Source organism: Culex quinquefasciatus, chromosome 2 (genome assembly GCF_015732765.1).
Source record: "Culex quinquefasciatus strain JHB chromosome 2, VPISU_Cqui_1.0_pri_paternal, whole genome shotgun sequence".
Taxonomy (NCBI): domain Eukaryota; kingdom Metazoa; phylum Arthropoda; class Insecta; order Diptera; family Culicidae; genus Culex; species Culex quinquefasciatus.
Window position 1 is genome coordinate 84150146 of NC_051862.1, and position 21001 is coordinate 84171146.

The window sequence follows — 21001 nt, forward strand, 5'->3', positions numbered from 1 at the left end:
CGAAGCTATATTAGGGTGATCCAAAATCGGATTTTCCCGGGAAATCAAAAATTGTCCCATCACTAGCCTATAGGCTAAATTCCAAATTTGAGCTCATTCTGATCACGGGAACCCCTTCCTCTAATCGCACGAAGTTTGTATGGGAAAAATCGTCAAAATGCATGGAGAAAAGCAACTGTTTCAGTACCTGTGTAGGGCGCAATGGTCGACCAATCTTTGTAAATTCTCAGATTTAGGACCTTCATTAAATTTAGAAACACTTTCCCGAAGGCGCCATATTTTTAGGATTTTTTTGCTGAAAAGTTTTTAGCTTTCGAAAATGACCAATAATCTTTCGTTCATGTACACTGATAATCAACATTACACACCACTGAAAATATGCCACAATTTTTATTCAAGTGCCCAAACACTTGAATGATTGAATAAAGTCACATCGTAGATCTAATTGGTTTGTGTTTCAACATCAATCCAAAACACTATCAAATGCAAGTGTTTGGGCGGTTGACTTTTTGGTATTTTTTAACATGTTATTTTCATTCGGGTGGCTCAAGCTTTTCAATTGTTTTGCTCATGAATTTGTCCCACCGTCTTAAACTATTCAAAGTGATGAGCAAAACACTTGAAAATGATCTTAAGATCTACCCAAAACAGGCACTATTCAAAGTCAACGTGATTATCCGCATGAATGTAATGTGTTTCACTGATTGATTTTTGCGCAGCTTTCATCGAAGGCTAGAAGCGAGGCAAGAACCAATAGCACAAAAAACTCTCCCGTCTTCAACTGGCCGGCCGGCGCAGTGGTAGCGTGCACGACTCGCAAGCGAGAACCTGTAAATCGCTTGTACGTACTTTTATTTTTCAACACCATTTAAAATTCAAGTGTTTGGCTATTGACATTATTTCATAGCCAATCACCGAAATTTCAAGTGTTTTGCGATTGATATTTGAGTGCTCTGTACAGCAGGGCCAGATCATGTGTAGAACACTTCGTTGAGCTGTGTAAGTTTTGCTCAGTGACTGTTCTGTTCACTTTTACACACTTGTATGGGATTTTTCAGTTCAAGTATGATTACACGAAAGTGTATAATCCTACTTGAACTGAAAAATCCCATACAAGTGTGTAAAAGTGAACTGAAAAAATTGTAATGCTGTTTACCAGTGTAACATAAAAAAGAAAACGACTTTTCAATTTATCTGCAGATTTCTGCATGTCGAGCCCGCAGATAAACTGACCAGCGTAGTCCCACGCCAACCCGGCACAAGTTCTGTCACATTTGGAAACGTCATCCACGCGGGACGCACAGGACGCACACCACCCACTGGTGTGTTTACATGTGCTTGTGTGATGTAATCACCCGCACGCACGCTCTCTCACCCAAAAAGTGGGGTTTCTCTCGCCTTGCTCCTGTCAGTTTGCGCTGGTGGCGGTCGCAGTGTGGCATGCTGAAAATTTTCTAATCCAAAAGTTTTGTGTCCTGTGTCGCAGAAAAAAGGAAGAAAAACAGGATTTGTGTTCGGTGAGGTGGAAAGGATTGTTTTTCCCGTTTGCGAAAATGATCCGCGGCTGTCACGACGGTGGCGTGATGAATTTGTTCCGTCGCGAGCTCGCGTGAAAGTTGAGTCGATCGATCGATCGCGGAGAAACGTCAAACGCAAGCCGGGAGTGAGAGAGAGAACCTGCCTCCTCCCTCTTTAGAAGCTGATAACGTAATAAAGACACATTGTTGCTGGCCGTAGATTAGGAGGGAAGCGTTTCGTAGCAGTAGCAGATCAGTTGCAGTAGATTAGCCACGGTGATTGGACCACGGGATAAACCGCAGCTGGACGAGTGGAACATTCCGGACGGTGTCATCGAGCTGCGAGATCGACGAAAGATGAAGAAACGAACGCCGCCGTCCTCGCTGGCCGGGAACTCTCCGGCCCACCAGCAATCCGCCGGTCGCGATCCGACGACCATCAACGAGTTCAAGTACATTAACGAACGGCCGGTGGACGACATTTCGCTCAACTTTTTCTACAAGCCCCACACCATCACGCTGCTGGCCGTGTCCATCTTTGGCGTGATGTACTTTGCCTTCGTCCGGTAAGTGTCCCGCAAGAGTCTCGCTCAAGGGCACACCCCAATCACGTTCCATAATTTCGGACAATTGGGGTTGATTTAATTAGCAGGAGCAGAAGCAAGGCCTGCCTGCCCGCTTCCCACACTGAGTTCGAACCCGCGCTTTTGCGGTGTGGCGCGCGGGGTGTTAGATAATCGATCGGCAATCGCACACAACCACGACCGCGACCAGTCTTTTGTGTTTTTGTGTGTGCGGTTCCGACCTCTGGCCACCCGTCATCCGATATTCTCTCGTGTGTCGGGGTTTTGTTGTGTTGTTCCCTCCTTTGCAATGTGCTTTTTGCGGCGTTCGTTCTGTTATCGTCGTCACACGGATTCTAGGCGCGCGGCACTGTTCGGCCTAGAAGTCGATTTTCGAAGCGTGATGTCTCGTGACAATGCGAACTATAATGGAAAAATGTTGGAGAATTGATTTGATTTGCGGTAGAGCTGCCGAAATTATTGCAATCAAGATTGTGCTTCGATAGTGTTTCATAGGACTTTCCAGATTAGAACTAGGGGAAAAAACATGACAAATTAATGCCAATTCAGAGAATAATGTCCGCACGCTAGGGAGAATCAAAGGGTTGGCTTATGACACCTTTCTTCATAGCTGTTTATAAAATGATTGATTGTAGACTAAGACTAAGTCTAAGGTTCGAAATATGTGTCGGTTCTTTTTGACCAATTTTAGTGTTTGAGAATTATTCTTTGTTTGAACTGATCAACCCAAACAGGAATTGTTCAACGTGCTTGAGAAATGAAGAACATTTTCTTAAAGAAAATTCAACTTGACAAAGACAGTTGCTTATCCACCTTCAATTCCTTGTTTAAATTTGTATTTCTAAGCATTTTTTTTTAAACGAGTAGTTTGGATATCAAATAATAGGCATTTCTTGTCCAAGGAATGATTCTGAACCAAAATCTTTCTACAAAAAGTCAAATTTTCTAAATAAATTAAAGAAACAGGCTTTCAGCAATAATAGCGAAACTACAACTACAAAATCAACAATATATTTATCTGATTTTTTTTTTCAAAAATGAAACAACTCTTAATTTTTATTTCGGACGGAAATTAAAAACAATCCGTGTTAAAATAAAAAAAAAGTTTTAGAATTTTAATAAGGGGCCATGGTTTCAACATTTTAATGAAAAAGGTGTTTTAAAATGCATTATACACCTGGCCAGTTGTTTTGCAATCATTAGTTTCCAAAATATCGAAGTATTGACGAAAATTTTATAATAAAACATCTATTTTCATGGAAATTTTTGAAGTTTCTTGAAAAAAAAATTTTGTCCCCAGATTTTTTGGACCATTTTTGACATAAACATAAGCTTTGGTCTTATTATTCTTTTGAAATGTCATAATATCCAGTAATTCGTGTAGAAATATTAGAGGTGAGCAAAACTGCTTTTTTCAGGAACCGCTTATTTCGCTTGCTTGCTAGTTTTGATTTATTTTAAACCAAAACGCTTATTTTTGCGAAAATAACAAGTTAATGTCAGTCAACATTGTTTTGAATGATGCAGAACATGCCAAATAAATGATTTCTATTAAAATGCCCGCTTAAAACTGTTATTTTATTGCATCATGAAAAAAACCTTAAGAGGGTCCACTAATGGATAAAATATCCTAATTAACAAATAATTCACAATAACACAAAATACTCACAACTTCGGTATACGCACAGCAATGTCCAAGGGGTGCGCCATTTGCGTTCCGCAACTAATGCTATTTAGAGTCTTTAATGTATGTTGATGAGAAAGTTGTTGCAATAGACCTCCCGACGAAATATCAGCTCTCAAAATGTCGGAAAAAAGCCTGCCCTTTTTAACCTAAAGTATGTACTTGAAAAAGTACACATGAGTCATTAGGGTGTAATATGATTGTATGGAAAAAAAATAAAGTTGTCCAAATTTAGCGAGCACAACCATTTTTCAGTTCCTTTTGGGGTCCTAAACAACTCCCCAAAGTTTGGGAACGATTGGTTTAGTCCTCACTTTGCGCAAACCGATTAAATTTTCCATATAAATTTGTATGGGAAAAGCCATTTTTTTTGGATTTTGATATTTATTAAATCCACGTTTCACGCTGTACTAAAACCTGATTCATATTCGGATGCTCTGGAAGGTGCTCTACAACTTTCCCGAAGAGAGTATGGTGCTAACTTGCTCCTATAAAAAGATACAACGTGTTCAAAACTCGTCTAAAACGTGTTTTTTGCTCGAAAATCACGTTTTAGACGAGTTTTGAGGACGCTGTATCTTCTTTCAGGGACAAGCTAGCACCATACTCTCTTCGGGAAAGTTGTAGAGCACATTTCAGAGCATCCGAATATGAATCCGATTTTAGTACAGCGTGAAACGTGGATTTTATAAATATCAATGGGTTTTCCCATACAAATTTATATGGAAAATTTAATCGGTTTGCGCAAAGTGAGGACTAAACCAATCGTTCCCAAAGTTTGGGGAGTTGTTTAGGACCCCAAAAGGAACTGAAAAATTGCTGTGCTGGAAAATCGATTTTGATATTACACCCTAATGAGTCATGTGTACTTTTTCAAGTACAGTCATCCCACATATTCGGAAGAAGATACATTTGAGACAATTTTAATTTTGTTTATAACAGGGGTGCTCAAAGTTTTTCGAGGCCGGGCCAAATTTGAAGCTCAAATGAGCTTGCGGGCCAAATTGACAAAAAATGTTATTTTAATTTCAAAGATTTAATTTCCGTTATTTAAAAAAATATCAATTCAAAATAATAGAAACCACAAAATAACGGTTTTCTATCGATATTGTTGATTTTATTGTTTCAGGTATTTGAAAAAAAAGTTTTAAGCTAAATGTACCAGTGTTTTAAAAAAAAATAAAGTTTTGTTTTTATATTTCAAAAATGGTGACATAACATGTTGAACAATGCAAATGTTTTAAGCTTCCGTATAGTTAAACTGCAATCTTCATTTTCAAATAAAAAAAAAGATTCGACAAAAAAAACATTTTAGCGAAAAACATTTAGGCTGGTACAAATATTTTTAAAAGTTTTTGTCACCCCCTTCAAAATCAGGGGGCAAGAAAAATATTTTTACAATAAACTTCAAAATTTCAAGGAAAATTCAAGTGCAACCAGCTGAAATCAAATTAAAATACATTCTTATGCGTTTAAAATTATTTTTAGCATGTTTGGGTTTATTAAAAAATCTTAAGATATTTTTGAAAATTTTCGATGCAAAATCTTTTTTTCGATACAATTTTTGTTTTTGTCAGATCTTAGATTTTTTGAAAACTAATGATTGCAAAACAACTGAACTAGTGTAAAATGCATTTCAAAACACTTTTTTCATTTAAATGTGAAGACTATGGCTTGTTATTTAAATTTTTATATTTTTTTATTTTTTGCCCCCCCCCCTTGACCTCGGCCAGGACCGAGGGACAAAAACTTTTTTAAATATTTGCATCGGCCTTATTTATTTCAACAAAAATTCACTGAAATTCAAATTATATTTCATAAACTTAAACATGCTCAAATGATTCTAAATGCAAAGGAATGCATATTTAATTAATTTCAGATGATTGCACTTATTTTTTTTAAAATCTAATCTAATCTAATCGAACTCAAGCGCAGACAGTCCGAAGAAAGCATTCTGGAAGAACTTTTGGTTAGATTACGCCCAAGTCCTTTCTTGTCAATATTAATGATTGCATTACATCCGAAAAACCCCTAACATGTATTGCAAAAATTAAAGCGGCCAGGCCTACTGCGTTGCATTAACCGCAGAGACAGATTCTGAGAACGTATCACATTTCACAGAATCAGCAAGGGAGGAAGGATGCGTGGACATACCGTACCAAACGCTCCGAATGAGTTGTGGTTGGGTGTGTAAGTGTAAATTTGGCAAGTAATTATTATTATTAATGGAGGGGGAAGAGGGAGGAGCGGGGGGGGGGGGAATTTGGATTAAGGACATGGTAGATTGGATGGGGTAGGAAGGATATTGCATTTGATAAATAGAACTGCTAGAACCAAACGGAAATCCTTTGCGTTACGCCACACAAAAAAAAGTGTTTTTGGAAATATATTTTTGCTCCTTGTTTTTTGAACCAATTTTATATTTTTGCTCCTGTTTTTTGAGCAAATTTTTTGATCGACGAAAGCTCTGTAAAATATTTGCAACAAACTTGATCCTCAGATTTCCACAATTTGTCTGCCTGAATCAGCTGGTAGTCCCGAAGGAAGTGCAATGTAAGTTTCAGGGTCAGTTCATAAAAGGGTCATTATGACTTGCAAATTAATAAAGAAAACTTAAATTTTTGCAAATATTACTATTACTAAGTCAAACTTGAACTTTTTTTTAATATTTCTAAAAATGTTTGATGAAAGTTTTGACGATATTTACTAGTTTCACTCACATTGAAACGTGTGAAATTGTTTTAATTATAAAATATTTTGAACAAATTATTTGTATCCTAAAGGTGGGATCAAAATATTGATAAATCATAAGTTTGTTTTATTAACAAAAAATAAAAAAGATTAGCATATAAAAGTTTAAAATGAACCTTAATTTTGAAAAAGTAAAAAATCACTTTACAAGTGGTCAACGGGCCATTTTACATGATCATTCAAAATGGGTCCGCGGGCCACAAAATATAACCTCGCGGGCCACGTTTGGCCCGCGGACCATACTTTGGTCACCCCTGGTTTATAAGCATTGTAGTATTTGAAGTTGCATTTTCATTCCTCAAAAACAAATTTACTACTACAATTTGTTGGAACACAAGCTCTAAATCATTCCAACTTGGAACGGTTCTGTCAATAGACTGGAGTTTAAAAAAGAACCGCGGTTCTTTTTGTATAAGCCATGGTTTGTTCGCTCTTTTTAGTGAACCGGCTCTATGAGCGAGCCGCTCTGTTTCTGCCCACCTCTAAAAAAAATGTTTATCAAGCTACCTTTTAAAATTTAGAAAATTTTGATGTTTGTTAAAAAAAAAATAATATTGATTTATATAGTTCTCCGTATTTTTATAATTTTTTTTTCAATGCAAAGGTGAGTTAAGGGACCATCAACAAACCACGTGGATACTTTTCTGGAAATTCCAAACCCCCTTGCGCGTGGACAATTGTCCGCACAAAAAAAAAGCTTTTTTGTATGGAGCGTTGACAATCGCCATACCACCCTCACCGAATTCCTCTCCCTTGCGAGGGACATGCATACGCGACTCAGCACTTGCCGAAACAAGCTGGAGCAGTTCTTCGCGCTGCAAGAGCTGATGGGGAAGTACCTATGCCCTGCATAGGTGCAAGCTCACACACTGTGGAACAGTCTTCGCCTTCAGTAACGAACTGATTTTTTTTTCTGTGATATATTTTTAAGCTTTCCTATCCTCCTTCTCTTTCCATAGTAATAGTAGCAGTTATTTTAGAAAGTTTTTTCTGCTCTCGCTTAACCGACTGAAACTGAATTTATTTCATCCAATCGATTATATTTGAATTTATTTGTAGTTGTAAGGATCTCCAAAACTCTGCATTCAGTTATTAGTTAAGCAAATTGTATTCTGATTAGTTCAACAAATAAACATGAATTGAATTGAATTGAATATTCCAAAAAAAAATCAAAAAACTTTGTTGGTTGAAAAAAATATTATTGGCTTCATACATTTGTCAAAAGAAATTAAAACAAAAACTATTGCCAACTTCCAGTTTGGAATTTAAAAAAAAAAGCAATGTGACAAAATGAAACAAAACAACATAACAGTTTAAATCAAGCTTTTTTATATAGTTGAGTTTAAATATTATTTTAATAAACTTAAGGAGCTATTAGACTATGGCAAACAAACAAACAAACTCGCACTTTTTCGTGTTTGACAGTTTGCCAAACTCGCAAACAAGGCAAAATGTATGCAGGCTGACGTTTGTTCAAACAAATCCAGGCAGGCAAACAAAGCAGGCAAACTGTTGAAAAGTGCGAGTTTGTTTGTTTGTTTGCCGTATAGTGTAATAGCTCCTTTAGTCAAAAACAAAGCTCTTTTTTTGTTTCATGAACAAACAAACATTATTACAGTTATACTACTGCAAAAAATGCTAAATATCAATGAATATACAAATAAAAAATCCTGAAGTGTCCCAACATTCTCATTTTTAATTCTGAAAGTGTTCTTATTGATTTTTTTGTTAATACATAAATCGTTCTTAAATGGGTTTTACAAAGTTTGCAATCGACTGTACAAGGGTTTTTTTTAAAGTAGAAATCAGAGACAAAAACAAAACAACATATCCAGAGTTTTTTTTTCAAAAGGTCCTATAAACTATTGTCTTTCTTATGTTTATAGGACCTATTCAGAAAAAAGTCGACTTTTTCGATGGATCAACTATGGTTCACTTGGAACGAGCTGAAAAGTAGGACCTTTTCTGTCAGGAAGGACCGCGAGGTTAATTTTTCAAAATAGATTTAAAAATCCATTTTAAACTTTTTGTGGTCGTACAAAAGGTCATTGTACTCACAATAATTAGGTTTTACACCGTGACGTCATTTGACAGCTCGTGTGCACTGTTTACATGGTCTTCGTCGATTGTCGACGAATTTCCCCGAATAAAATCGACGACCGCCTCGAACTGTGCTAAGTCCATGTAAATAGTGCACTCCTTCAAACCTCCAAATCGAGTCGGCGTTAAACCTAATATGTGAACAATTAGGTTTTACAGCGTGATGTGACGAGCGCATACGCACACACATTTTTACTGAGACACACGTGCAAAAAATGTAAACAGTGCAGCCAAGCTGTCAAATTTCTAACCTCAAAACCGAGTCGGCGTAAAACCTAATAATATCAGCAACGTTAGCTTAATTTTAGGACCCAATTGACCTAATCTTTCATCCATCGGTGTGCCTTTTGGGTTTCAATGATATGGGAAGGGTTACTTTAACATCTCTGCCTGTATACAACAATAAATCGTGTCAATAGTTTATTTTTTTGTTACTTCTCCCTTCACCCAAACACAGCGACCAAACGGACGTCCAGGAGAACATCTGGGCCGGCATGGTGTGCGTAATCTTCTTCTTCCTGATCATCTCGGTGCTGGCGTTCCCGAACGGACCCTTCACCCGACCCCATCCCGTCGTGTGGCGCATGCTATTCGGGTTATCGGTGCTATATTTGCTGTTCCTGCTATTTCTCATGTTCCAGGACTACAAGTCCATCATGGGGATATTCTACTGGTTCGATCCGACGCTGCGCGCGTTTCACATCGACATGGACAAGGTTTGTTTGATTTCGGTAAAAAGGTTTGAGGTTGGGATTGATTTTGGTTCTTCTCCTTCCAGGACTACGCCGCAAACTGCTCGGACGTGAGTTTGGAGCGCATCTGGTCGCACGTGGACGTGTTCGCGGTGGGACACTACCTCGGGTGGGCATTTAAGGCGGTTCTGATCCGGCACATGGGCATCCTGTGGGCCATTTCGGTCATGTGGGAAATTACGGAGATTACGTTCGCCCATTTGTTGCCCAACTTTGCCGAGTGCTGGTGGGACGCGCTCATTCTGGACGTGCTGGTTTGCAACGGGTTCGGCATCTGGTGCGGGCTCAAGTTCTGCAAGCTGCTCGAGATGCGCGAGTACAAGTGGGCCAGCATTCGGGACATTTCGTCGACCACGGGGAAGCTGAAGCGGGCGGTGCTGCAGTTTACGCCGGAGAGCTGGGCGCACGTGCGTTGGCTCGACCCGACCAGTACGTACATGCGGTTCTTCGCCGTGAGCCAGCTGGTGCTGCTGTGGCAGGTGGGATGATTTTTCGCGGGTGAATGTGGCACCAATTTCAACGAACATCTCTCCGTCGTTTCAGTTGACTGAGTTGAACACCTTCTTCCTGAAGCACATCTTCGAGATGCCTCCGTCCCATCCGGTGGTCATTGGGCGGCTCGTCTTTGTCGGTCTGTTCACGGCGCCCTCGGTCCGGCAGTACTACATCTACGTAACGGACACCCGCTGCAAGCGGCTGGGAACGCAGTGCTGGGTGTACATCGCCATCCTAATCTCCGAGGCCATCCTGTGCATCAAGAACGGCCGGGAGCTGTTCGAGCGCACCCAGGTCAAGAACATCGTCTTTTGGCTGTTCATCCAGGCCGTCATCTCGATCATGTTCGTGTACAGCTGCATGCTTTGGCACAAATACGTGGACGTAAGTCTGAACCAAGTCTGCGGCGCGTGAGATTGCGGATGTGACTCAAGCAAATCTTCTTCTTTTAGGGTGATGACTCGCAGGATTCCTCCCCAGTGAAGCAGCCCAGCAGAGAGTTCAAAGATTCAGCCGTCTTATCAGGTGATTCCAAAGGTACGTAACACACAGTCGTATGACTCGCTCAGCTGATTTTCGTTTTCGTTTTTGCTTTCCCTCTTTACACCCGGATTTGTTTCAATCCGGAACTCGTCCGTTATCACCCCACACACTTCTTCGTTTTCCCAATTCGTCCCAAGTATTGCTTGCGACCTTATCAGCTGCGGCCCCTTCTTTAAAGACACCCCGTTTGTTCTTGTTCTCTCTCTCTCTTTTTCCCACCACAAAAAAAAACAACACCTACAAAAACCAACCAAACAAACATTCAGGACCCGAATACTACGTACATCCCGTATTCGTCGCACATGCACACGGTAAACTCAAAGATCCCGATCTAAACCGCACCAGTTACGATATCAAGATTAAAATTGTTTAGGGGGTTTGGCTTTTTAAAACAACACACGAAACGAAACGGTTTACACAAACAGTTTAGTCGAATTTTAAGCAATCTCACTTTTACGCCAAAGACTCGGAACACACTGAGCAGTTGTGATACATTTAGATACTAGATAGCTTGTTTAGGTTAGGAAGTTTTAGAAATCTAGAGTACTTTTTCAAAAGGTCCTATGCGCCAAAAATAAACAAACTGAGTTATACAATGCATGACGTTCTGCATATCCGAAACTACACTATCCTCAAACCCGATTTCTTCTAAGTATTTAATTTTTAAAATTATTAGCGAAATGCAAAATAACCTATGAGCATTCTCTTAAATTTTCATACAAAATAATTTACGTCGTTTTACCTCTCAGTGTCCTATGTGCATTCAGTAAAATGATGCACATACGACAATAACAAATCAACCTATGTACAATTTTAAATATATTTTAATCATTATGCACATACGCTAATATAATAACGACGTATGTACGCATTTTATTGAATAATTAGAAAGTAATGATAGATTTTTTTATATCCATATATCTTTTTAAAAATAATGTTTGCCTAGGTTCCGGTTAACGTGTAGACGTCAGCTGTAAGAGAGTATGAAATGTTTCAATGCCTGACACAGCAAAAGAGAAGAGCAAAATTTAACCAATGAGCTCTCTCTCCCGAATCTGGCGGATACGACTCCCAGCATGACATACCAAAACAACTCATAAAACAGCATAAAATATGTTTTTGTTTTGGTTGATAGGATCCCGGACAGATCATTGTTGTGGACTGTCTGAGTTTTTAAAGAAAAGTGTCGGAGGGCGAAGGATTGCGGCAACAAAAAAATACGGTAAGTAGGGTGGAAAATTACCGTGATTCCCAAAGATGATTCCAGGACCATGGGATCGGCTCCGAAAGGCGTCCCTGTGCAAGAGGGCGAATATTTGTTTGGCCTTTCGGGTTGGGTTTGCCGGTACCGTGGCCATTATTTGGCTTTCCGGATGGGTTTTCTTGGTTCCGTGGCTATCTGGAAGGTGTCCCTGTCCAAAAGGGAGGATGCTTTTTGGCCGCCCGGATAGATTTTGTCTGTTCCGTGGCCATCCGGTTGGCCAAAAAGCATCATCCCTCTTGCACAGAGAAGCCCTACGGATGGCCACGGAACCGACCAAAAAACATCCGGAAGGCCAGAAAACATCCCACCTTTTGGCCAGGGACGACTTCGGATGGCCACGGTACCGGTTAACACATTTCAGGAGGGAAATGTTATGCTGTTAAATTTAATAAACCTTAACCTTAAACTACTTTTTCATCACCCGCAGCACTGCTTTACGGTACCTGGTCCCCCGACAACGACCAACCAAGCGGCGGCGGACGTGGTACGGAGGACGCTTCTAGAAACCTTAAAAAAGAGCGCGCCATCCGCTTCGTGGTCATGGTCTGTCAGAGAACCTCAAGACGAACGTCGAGTACATTAAGATTGCCGGAACCCGGGCGGATCGGCTATCAACAACTTCGCCAACGGCAAACTCATAATTACGCACGCAGATGCAGGTCGTCTGGGCCGCTTGGGACAACGTGTCCGAGAATCCAAAAATGCACGAGCTGCTGAGACTAGTGTTTCTGAGGCCACCGGAGTGGGCGGAAACATAGAGGTTGCGGCGGTTAAGGGGTTACATACATGTAGAAAATCACAAAATGTCATATTACAGATTTTTTTTTTGAATCCACTAAAAGATGATTAGGAATATTTTTTTCTGTGTATATTTCGGCAGTGATACAACCAAATGTCTTCAAATATGTTTTGATAATAGATGAAAATGTGTATTTTAATGCCCTGATAACAGTTTTTTTTATAAAATTAAGTGTGTGCTCACACCAACCTCTGACTTTTTTTATCGATTTACATGTATGTAACAAAGGCTCTGCAGAAGCGCTCCGATCACGACGTGTTGTTCCTGACTACGCAGGGTATCGTCCAGCTAGAGCAGCGTCACCGTAACGGAATACGCAGTCGCATGGCGGCCGTGCACGATCTGTCAGTACTACGCCGTGGTTTTTCAGTTCCAGCATGGACACTACACAGAAAAAAATATTTCTGTAAATTTACATTATTTATCATGTACCAAAAGGTATCATGATAAATGATGTATATTAACATTAGCTTCATTGGAAATTTACATTTGATTCATTGGAAATTTACATTAGTTTTGGAATTTACATTAGTTTTTAAATTTACATTAGTTCAAATCAACAAATTCTGATTGGCCAATGGGAATGAGAAGCTCGACTTGGATTGCAGTAGGAAAAGGGTGTGGCCTATGTTCTATTTTAAAATGATTGAAGCGGGCAGCAAAAGGAAATTCGGATTTTAAAAAGTTGTTTCACAGGTAGGGGACGCTTTCTCGTCGACGGCCTAGTGGAATAACGCTGAACTGGAATCGAACGGACGACGGGTAGAATATGTTCGGTGTTACTGCTGCTACCCGCTGCCGACTGAGCCATCTTCGCATTTTATAAACGAGCGGCTAAAGCATCAACTTGTTCAGGGCGAGGCTCAGGCAGTGGGCCAGCGAAGTATGAGAGCGATAGAAAGAGAACCAAATATTACTATTTTTAGTTCGGGTAGTTTTGAAGTCAACGTTTGGCAGAAATACATTGGATATATGATTTACATTAAGTTGGAATTTACAGGAAGCCGAACACGGGTAGAAATTCATCAGATTTGAGTTTCCATGCTCAACGTTTCCACTAGATTCACGATTTACATTAGATTTAGATTTACATTGAAGCAATTTCCATGACTTTTAACTCTTTACATCATATTTCAACATTACATTGAGTGAGTTTACATAAGAAGCAGTAATTACGTGCTGTGTAAATTTACATATTTTTTTCTGTGTACGACAAGTGCGTCGCGGCTTCGTCGTCGTGATGATCTTTTCTCACAGCCAGCCATAAACGAACTGGTTTTACGGAGGAATTGGCTGCTAATCTGAGCGAACTTACCTCGCTGAAGAATCGCTTGTGACTCTTCGCGCTCGACAGGTCCTAATAGCTGCTCATCAGCCAGCTTAAGAACTACGTCACAACCAGATAAAGTCCATCTGTCTGTCTAAGAGCACGAAAACCTGCAGTGGTTGATCTTTCCGGATGTTTCCATCTTGGATATTCCGCACGACTACCTTTCGACCTTTCTACGACTACTCGTTTCTACCTTTCTTATCGTGCAGTCTGCAATGCAATGCTGGATTACGTCCATTGGGCGTACTCGTCCTATGATTTGACCTGCCTGCAGCATCTGGAGCTGTCCGGCAAAGTCCCGCTGATGAACTGCCAACAGCACGTTACGAGTGTTTTTCTTCTGTGCCTCTGTTTTTGTGACCCGATGTTTTCCGTTTTTCCAGACTCCTCCCAAACGGTATCAAGTCGGCAACCTAACCGACTCGTTCATGGCCCTGGCAGTTTAGCGGCGTTCGATTCATACGAGCACTTTACCCAGTACTCGGATGAGATCCTGGACTTGCTCGGGGACATGACTTCGAGGCGCGCGATTCGGACCGCCGCATAAGCATCTCGATCAACGCAATTGATTCCAGTTTTGTGCGACTTGCGCTCTTCAAGTCCCAAGCTGACCTCACCCCTCGGCCAAGCAACAGCCGTTGAACCCGTTCGGAGATCCAACCCCTGAGATCGGAATAATTCTTTGGCGAAGAGCAAGGTTCTCAGGGCCGCTCTTGAATCAACATCTTGCATCCTTCGTTAGGCCGTAGGCGTCATCCATAAAGTACGTCACGCTCTAAGGGGGTGGAGAGTTGTCGCAAGTGTGACAAGGGAGAGGGGGTACGTGAGACTGTGACGTGATAATCGGACATGGTAATAATCCGTGACGTGGTAATCACTTTGGCATAAAAGTTGTGCGCATGCAGTGCTGCTAGGGGCTATCGGAACACTTGTTTATAAGTGTTAAATAATATGTTTACACTACTTGGGCCAAAAACTTTCAAAAACGAAAGATTAAAAAATGTATTATGTGCGCTCACAGCTCGATAGGCGGATAAGACAATTTACCATGTCAAATTATCCTATGCACCAAAGTAGACAATATTAATTGTTTACATTGGCGTATTGGTTAATTTGGCATCGTAAATTATCCTACCCGCCACCCATCTGACAGAATGCTCATTGGTAAATAACGGCTTCTCTCTCCTCTCACGCGCTGGAGGCATTGAAATATTTCATGCTCTTCATCAGCTGATGCCTACACGTTGCGAGAGGGTTGGAAATATATTATTATTACAAAAAAATAGTTTTTGTTTAAATCGAGATTTAAATTTTATTTGATAAAGTTTTATGTGCAATGCCACATGAATATAGTCCAATGCCAATGTCTTATGTGCAAAAATTGTTCTATGAAACGTGTCCTATATGCACTCACAGGCTGTATGAACCAAATTGCGTCAGAACTAAGCGTAATCTTGTCTTTTATATAATCCCGAGATGTACACTTGAAAAGCATTACTCTAGACCCGTTTGGGCGTTTTCAGAATCGAAAAATACCCAAACGTGTTTGAATGGGATTTAAAAATGTGCACCAAAACTTTATCATCAAATTTCTCAGATTGAGGTTTTTGCACATAGGACCTTTTGAAAAAGTACTCTAGAAATGCAATTTGTTCTATTTTGTTTTTTTTTTGTTGGTTCAGCATGCTCTGTATTTTTTTAAAACTTTAAACTATTTCAAATTGTGACAAATTCATGCTTCAACTAGGAATCAAAATCAAAATAACGAATTACTTCATTGCTTAAAGGTGCACAGCAACGAAGGAAGTTGTTGTCTTCAAACTTACGGACCCAATCCTTCAATAACGGAATTGTTAAATTAGTCAAACTTTGAATGAAAATGAAAATCATGAACAAAAAATTATTTCGATAGTACCCGTAGTTTTGAAGGTACTAAAATGTCTGTAACAAAAATCTGGGTACAAAAGCTCTGGTTGATGTGCACCGTTAAATTTCAGAACTAACATTTCGGTTTATTTTTTACATATTGTTTTGTTATCCACAGAATAATAACAAGTTTCAAATCAAATGTTGTTGGGGAAAAAAACAAAATGTGTTATTTTTACATAAAAGAACACGTTGTGCCAGAGTTAAAGTTAAAATTATAAAAAATGGATTGAAAAATACCTTTTTTGATTTTTTTTATAATACAAGGTTAAAGAAATGCAAAACATTTTGCGATACTACATTGAATAAGGCTTATTCACAAAAATCAAAATTGACTTGATTCTCCATGCGCCTCCACGTACTTTATATGATACTTTATATGGAATACCCTGTTATGTAAACAAGATGTAGTCAGGATTTTAAAAACATTTCAATTATTAATTAAGTTACAAAAACCACAAGATTTTACTTCCAAAAACTTTTCAAAAAAAAAATATATATTATTGTAAGTAATTTTGACTCATCAAATCTTCTAACTTCAACATAGTCTTGAAGATAGATCAGACTTCCCCATAATTTGGAAGTGCTTTTTTCAACATGTGAAAACCAAGAGAAACTCAGAAAATCCAATGTTGTGAGAAAAAAATAAAAGCTTATTTAAAATTTGATCAACTTCACTTAAATGAATTCAATATGTTTTTTTTTTATGATCGAAATATTTTTCTAATTATTCTTAATGATTATTTCCGGAAAACTTGAAATTTCTGACTTGAGACTATTCATAAACCACGTGGACAACTTTTCTGGAAATCTCCATTCCCAAACCCTCGTGGACAAAAGCCCATACAGAAAAAAAACTTTTTTTTTCTTGACAGTCGCGTCCCACACCTTTAAAGTGTCCACGTGGTTTACTGCCGCTCATATGTAATTTCGTCATTATTGAGTTAATGATGCAGTTTGTTTCGAAATCATGTGAACTATCAGAAAAACCAATAAACTTAAGTACATTGTTCAAGAAAACCGTAGAAAATTCACTTTTTCGTGAAATTCTTACACGTAACCTTATGGGCGGGACAAAATTGACTTGCGTCTTCTCGGCTTGCTGTTTTTACATATGAGACGGACTCGATTATAGCGGCAGTTTATGGATGGTCCAAATTTCGTTTCAATGTGAAAAATAAATTCTTTTTACCTTTTACGACTTCATTTTTCTAGATTTGATTTTTGCCAAAGATGCATTATCTTTCAGAAAAATCATTTTCAAGATAGCGATTTTTTTAAATTTTAATAGCATTTTTTTCTGGGCAGCTGCCAAAATTGTGCGTATGACCGAACTAAAGATATAATATGTTTTTGTCAAAGAGAAAGTACTCACAGTTTGACTCATACAATTTCAACCATAAAAAAACATAAGAAAGCAAGAATTGCAGACTCTTGGAAGAAACGGTCTTCTTGAAAGTTCGCACAAACACTGAAAAGTATTTTCATCTCTACCCATATTCTAAATTTTGAATTTTAGATGAAAACAATTTTAAAAACGTCCTGAAAGCCATTTCTTGTTTTCCAGTAAGCATTTATATCAACTAAATGGTCGCAGTAGTCTTAAATCCCACAAAAAAAAAGCATTTACATAGTTTCTTGAACAAAATTAAGATTTTTTATGTTAAATTTGAAACAATTGACAGGGATATAGATTAAAATCCCAATCTGTTTGGAAATAGGGGTTTAGATCGATCAAAAACAACTTTCACATTTACAACTAGTGCAACCTTTTGAAAGCTATCATAAAAAGAAAATAAAAACATAAAACAAATACCAAAACCTGTACCAAATGTATGCATATAAAAAGTATTTTGATACTCAGGTCTGATTAAAAAGTATTGAAATTTGAGGTAAAAACTTCCCGGGAAAATTATTTTCTGAAACCCGGGAAATTGAAAATTGATATCTGATGGCTACCCTGGACATGAGCGCTTCCCGAACACGGATGTGAACTTGAAGTACTTGACAATGAACTGAACATTCACGAAATACGTACTCTTTGGTCTGACAGTTTTGGTCTAACAGCTCTATCTTGGATGTTGGCCCAGATCAAGCGATGTCGTTTCTTTCTCCTAACCGGATTCGAATCAACTTCTGCATGCTCGTTGAAGTACTCTTTCCATCTTTCCATAACTATGCTTTTATTCACGAACAGGTTTCACTCAATATTGCGCCGTACAAATATGATTTAAGCAAGATATCCCTGCAGTTATGTTGTCTGAAAGGATCGAATGGCTAGCGATGCAAATGCGAGCGCATTGTTCAGTTTGATGTTATTTTCGTTTGTTATGTAATTTTCATTTGATATTTTATTTTCGGTGGATAATGTTTTTGAGCAGTAGTGAACAAGATACCTTAATAATAATATCCAATTGGAATAGTGACTCTTGATTTAGCTCACCCCTTCGACTTAAAATCTACTTTACCGACATGATACAGCACGACGATAGCAATCACTAGTGGAGCCAGTTGTTAAATGAGGACCTTCTAAACATTGATATCTCCCAATTTAACAAAAGGGTGCTTGCTCTACGTTTATATGGCACACTTGGCAGAGTTTTAACAGACTTGGCCTGGTGAGGTATGGTTATCAAGACATACCTAGCACATAATTTTTAACAACAGAAAGCTGTTGACTGCGAATCCTTGTTCCGTCGGCGCTTTCTCCTTAACTAGAACAACAATCTTTTTAATTGACCTTTTTTGCTTGATTATAGTGCTTCGTCTTATTTATTTAAACCTTTGCATTTTTTTGTTTACTTTTAGGCAAATCATCGACCAAAAACTCGCCTAAATCCACTCCTACCAAAAAAGCAAGATCTCATCACAATAGTGTTAAGGAAGATTAAAGAGGCAAATCTTAGATCGAGCGAGCGAGACAAAATTACGCTGATGATAAATTATCCACTCACACACCACACACACGAGAGAGCATCTGACTGAATGATGTGCGAGATTCATTTCCAAAACGAAAACAGTGGATCATTTTTGGTTCGGTTGATTTACACAACGTTCAGCATGCATGGAAATAGGTTTTACCCGTAAGGAAAGAGGGACATTGACTACTTTTGCGTAGAAAAGGATGAACACGTTAGAACGCGTCCAAAATTGTGTGCCAGACGTTTGCAAAATTTTATTTATAATTTTTCGCAGATTCAAATCGTGGACACTAACAAATAATTGTTGATAAGTTTTAGATTGTAATTGACCGCAGTTTCGAGGGAACACTGAGTAGAGACTGGATAAAATCCTACTTCAAAGTTTATTTGCTTTATTGTTTTAGTTGTTCTTTCCTTTTAGTTTAGGTAGTTTATGCAAATTTTGTTTTTATAGTTTAAAGCAACCCGTAGAAGAAGAGTTTTAGCTTTCTAGCCAACATTGGAAAGAGTTGAACGCAGAGCAAAGAGAGATGAAAAAAATGTATGCCTTGATATGAAAAATTCAATGTGATTAACAAAATACAGTTTAACTTGTAAAACAGAGTCATCCCAACAGACAAAAAAAGCACATGTTTCGAAATAGACTACAACCGAATTGAAATAGTTTAGCCTTCCTTCCTTCTTAAAACGTCTTTCTAAAACTAGATCTTTACCGTAGCCACTCCAACAACTAAGAGAGATTATAGATTCCGAATGGACATATCATTTTAAGAAAGGGCGCAGCTGCAACCAATAGAGCGAGCGAGCTGCCAACCACCTAGTAATCTTAATTGTGAATGTCAACTTTTTGATGTTTCTGAGTTCCGCTTCGAAGCTGTGCAGCAAGACCATTTTTGTTCAAATTGAATAATCGCTTCATCAATACGCGAAAAGAAAAAGCAAAAATAAAGAAAGGAAACGCAAATGTAAAGCGATGTTAAACGTATTTACAGAGAGAATAAAAAAGAAATAAAATTAACTTGTATAAATTAGTGATTTCCGACAGCGTACGTAGATAGTTAAATGATGTTTCTTCGGAGATCTCTAGTCAGTAAGGTTCGCGCGTGAAAGACAACGTTACAACTTTGATTGATTAGTGTAAGCATAAATGATAATAAATAAAAGTAAATCTTTTCATACAACTTAAATTTATCGTATTTTATTGTTTGTTGATGACATTTAAAAAAAAACAATAGATTGAGACCATTTACTAACCGTTGTATAGTATTCCACTCGTTGCAAAACTTGTTTTTTCGGTACTCGTCGTATTTTTCCAATTCAGTAAACCACTTTGGCAGTCGCGTACGTGTACACGTTGTAATGACACTTGTAAGAAATGCCGAAACATGCGACTGCCGAAAGGGTAGAAAAATCTTCTTTTAGAAACTTATTTCATAATAGTAGCAAATAAATAGTAGTAGGGCGTAATGAAATTCCCGGGAAACGGGAAAAATATTTTTGAAATCCCGGGAATTCCCGGGATTTTCATTAAATATTCATAAAATCTATATTTTCATTATATTTGTTTTGTTTTCAAGCTTAAAATCATAGAATCAGCTTAATTATATTAATTGGTGAAAATCTACACTTCAATCTAAACATATACGACAGCTTTTAAATAGCTTAAGGGGTTACATAAATGTAAATCGGCATAAATGTCAGAGGTTGGTATGAGAACACGTTTAAACTTTTTCAAATCTATTTTCAAGACATTAAAATATATATTTTCATCCATCAACAAAATAAATTTGAAAACTTTTGGTTGTACCATTGCCGAGATATAGGGGTGAGTGGGGAGACTTGATCCCCTTTTTTTGTATCGCACATAACTCTGTCAATTTCTCACAAAACTATAATCTTTTTGCATGAATTGAAAGCTTAAACATTCAACTATGTTTGGCTGATAAGGGTATTTCATCAGATAGACTCTTAGAAAAATGCCAAGCGTTTTAAAAAAAATATTTTAAACCGGCATTTTCAAAATGTTGGGGGTAAATTGATCCCCCTTTCAACATTTTGAAGAAATCTTAAGCAAAATGTTTCTTATTCATCCAAACTTTTAATTTCCTATAAGTTACAGCAATTTCACATTAAGCCTGTACGTTTGTGTTCAAAATATAACAAGTTTAGCATGTAAAATATTTAAAAACTTAAAATTTTCTTTTTAGACCAAAATTGAGCATGTTTACAAAAGCTGGTCATTTTTGTTTACAAAACTTTTGAAAAATGATTCAAACTGCAGTTAGTTATGTACAACTATACTGAAGGAAACTATGTACGAATACCCAGCCAAATT

General features: G+C 38.2%; 1 protein-coding gene, 1 long non-coding RNA gene and 1 other non-coding gene across 3 annotated transcripts; all 3 read left to right on the top strand.

Moving 5' to 3' along the window:
* The first annotated feature begins 1397 nt into the window (after positions 1–1397).
* Positions 1398–19611, top strand: LOC6033390 (phosphatidylserine synthase 1). Its single transcript, XM_001843793.2, has 6 exons — positions 1398–2083; positions 9094–9352; positions 9415–9867; positions 9932–10267; positions 10336–10420; positions 18554–19611. Exons 1-6 carry the CDS (start codon positions 1875–1877, stop codon positions 18634–18636), a joined length of 1425 nt encoding a protein of 474 aa, XP_001843845.1. The 5' UTR covers positions 1398–1874; the 3' UTR covers positions 18637–19611.
* On the top strand, positions 11324–12199 carry LOC119766800. Its single transcript, XR_005277139.1, has 2 exons — positions 11324–11648; positions 12118–12199. It is a non-coding gene; the product is annotated as an uncharacterized LOC119766800 (long non-coding RNA).
* On the top strand, positions 18301–18452 carry LOC119768215. Its single transcript, XR_005278027.1, has one exon. It is a non-coding gene; the product is annotated as a U11 spliceosomal RNA (small nuclear RNA).
* Positions 19612–21001: the final 1390 nt, after the last annotated feature.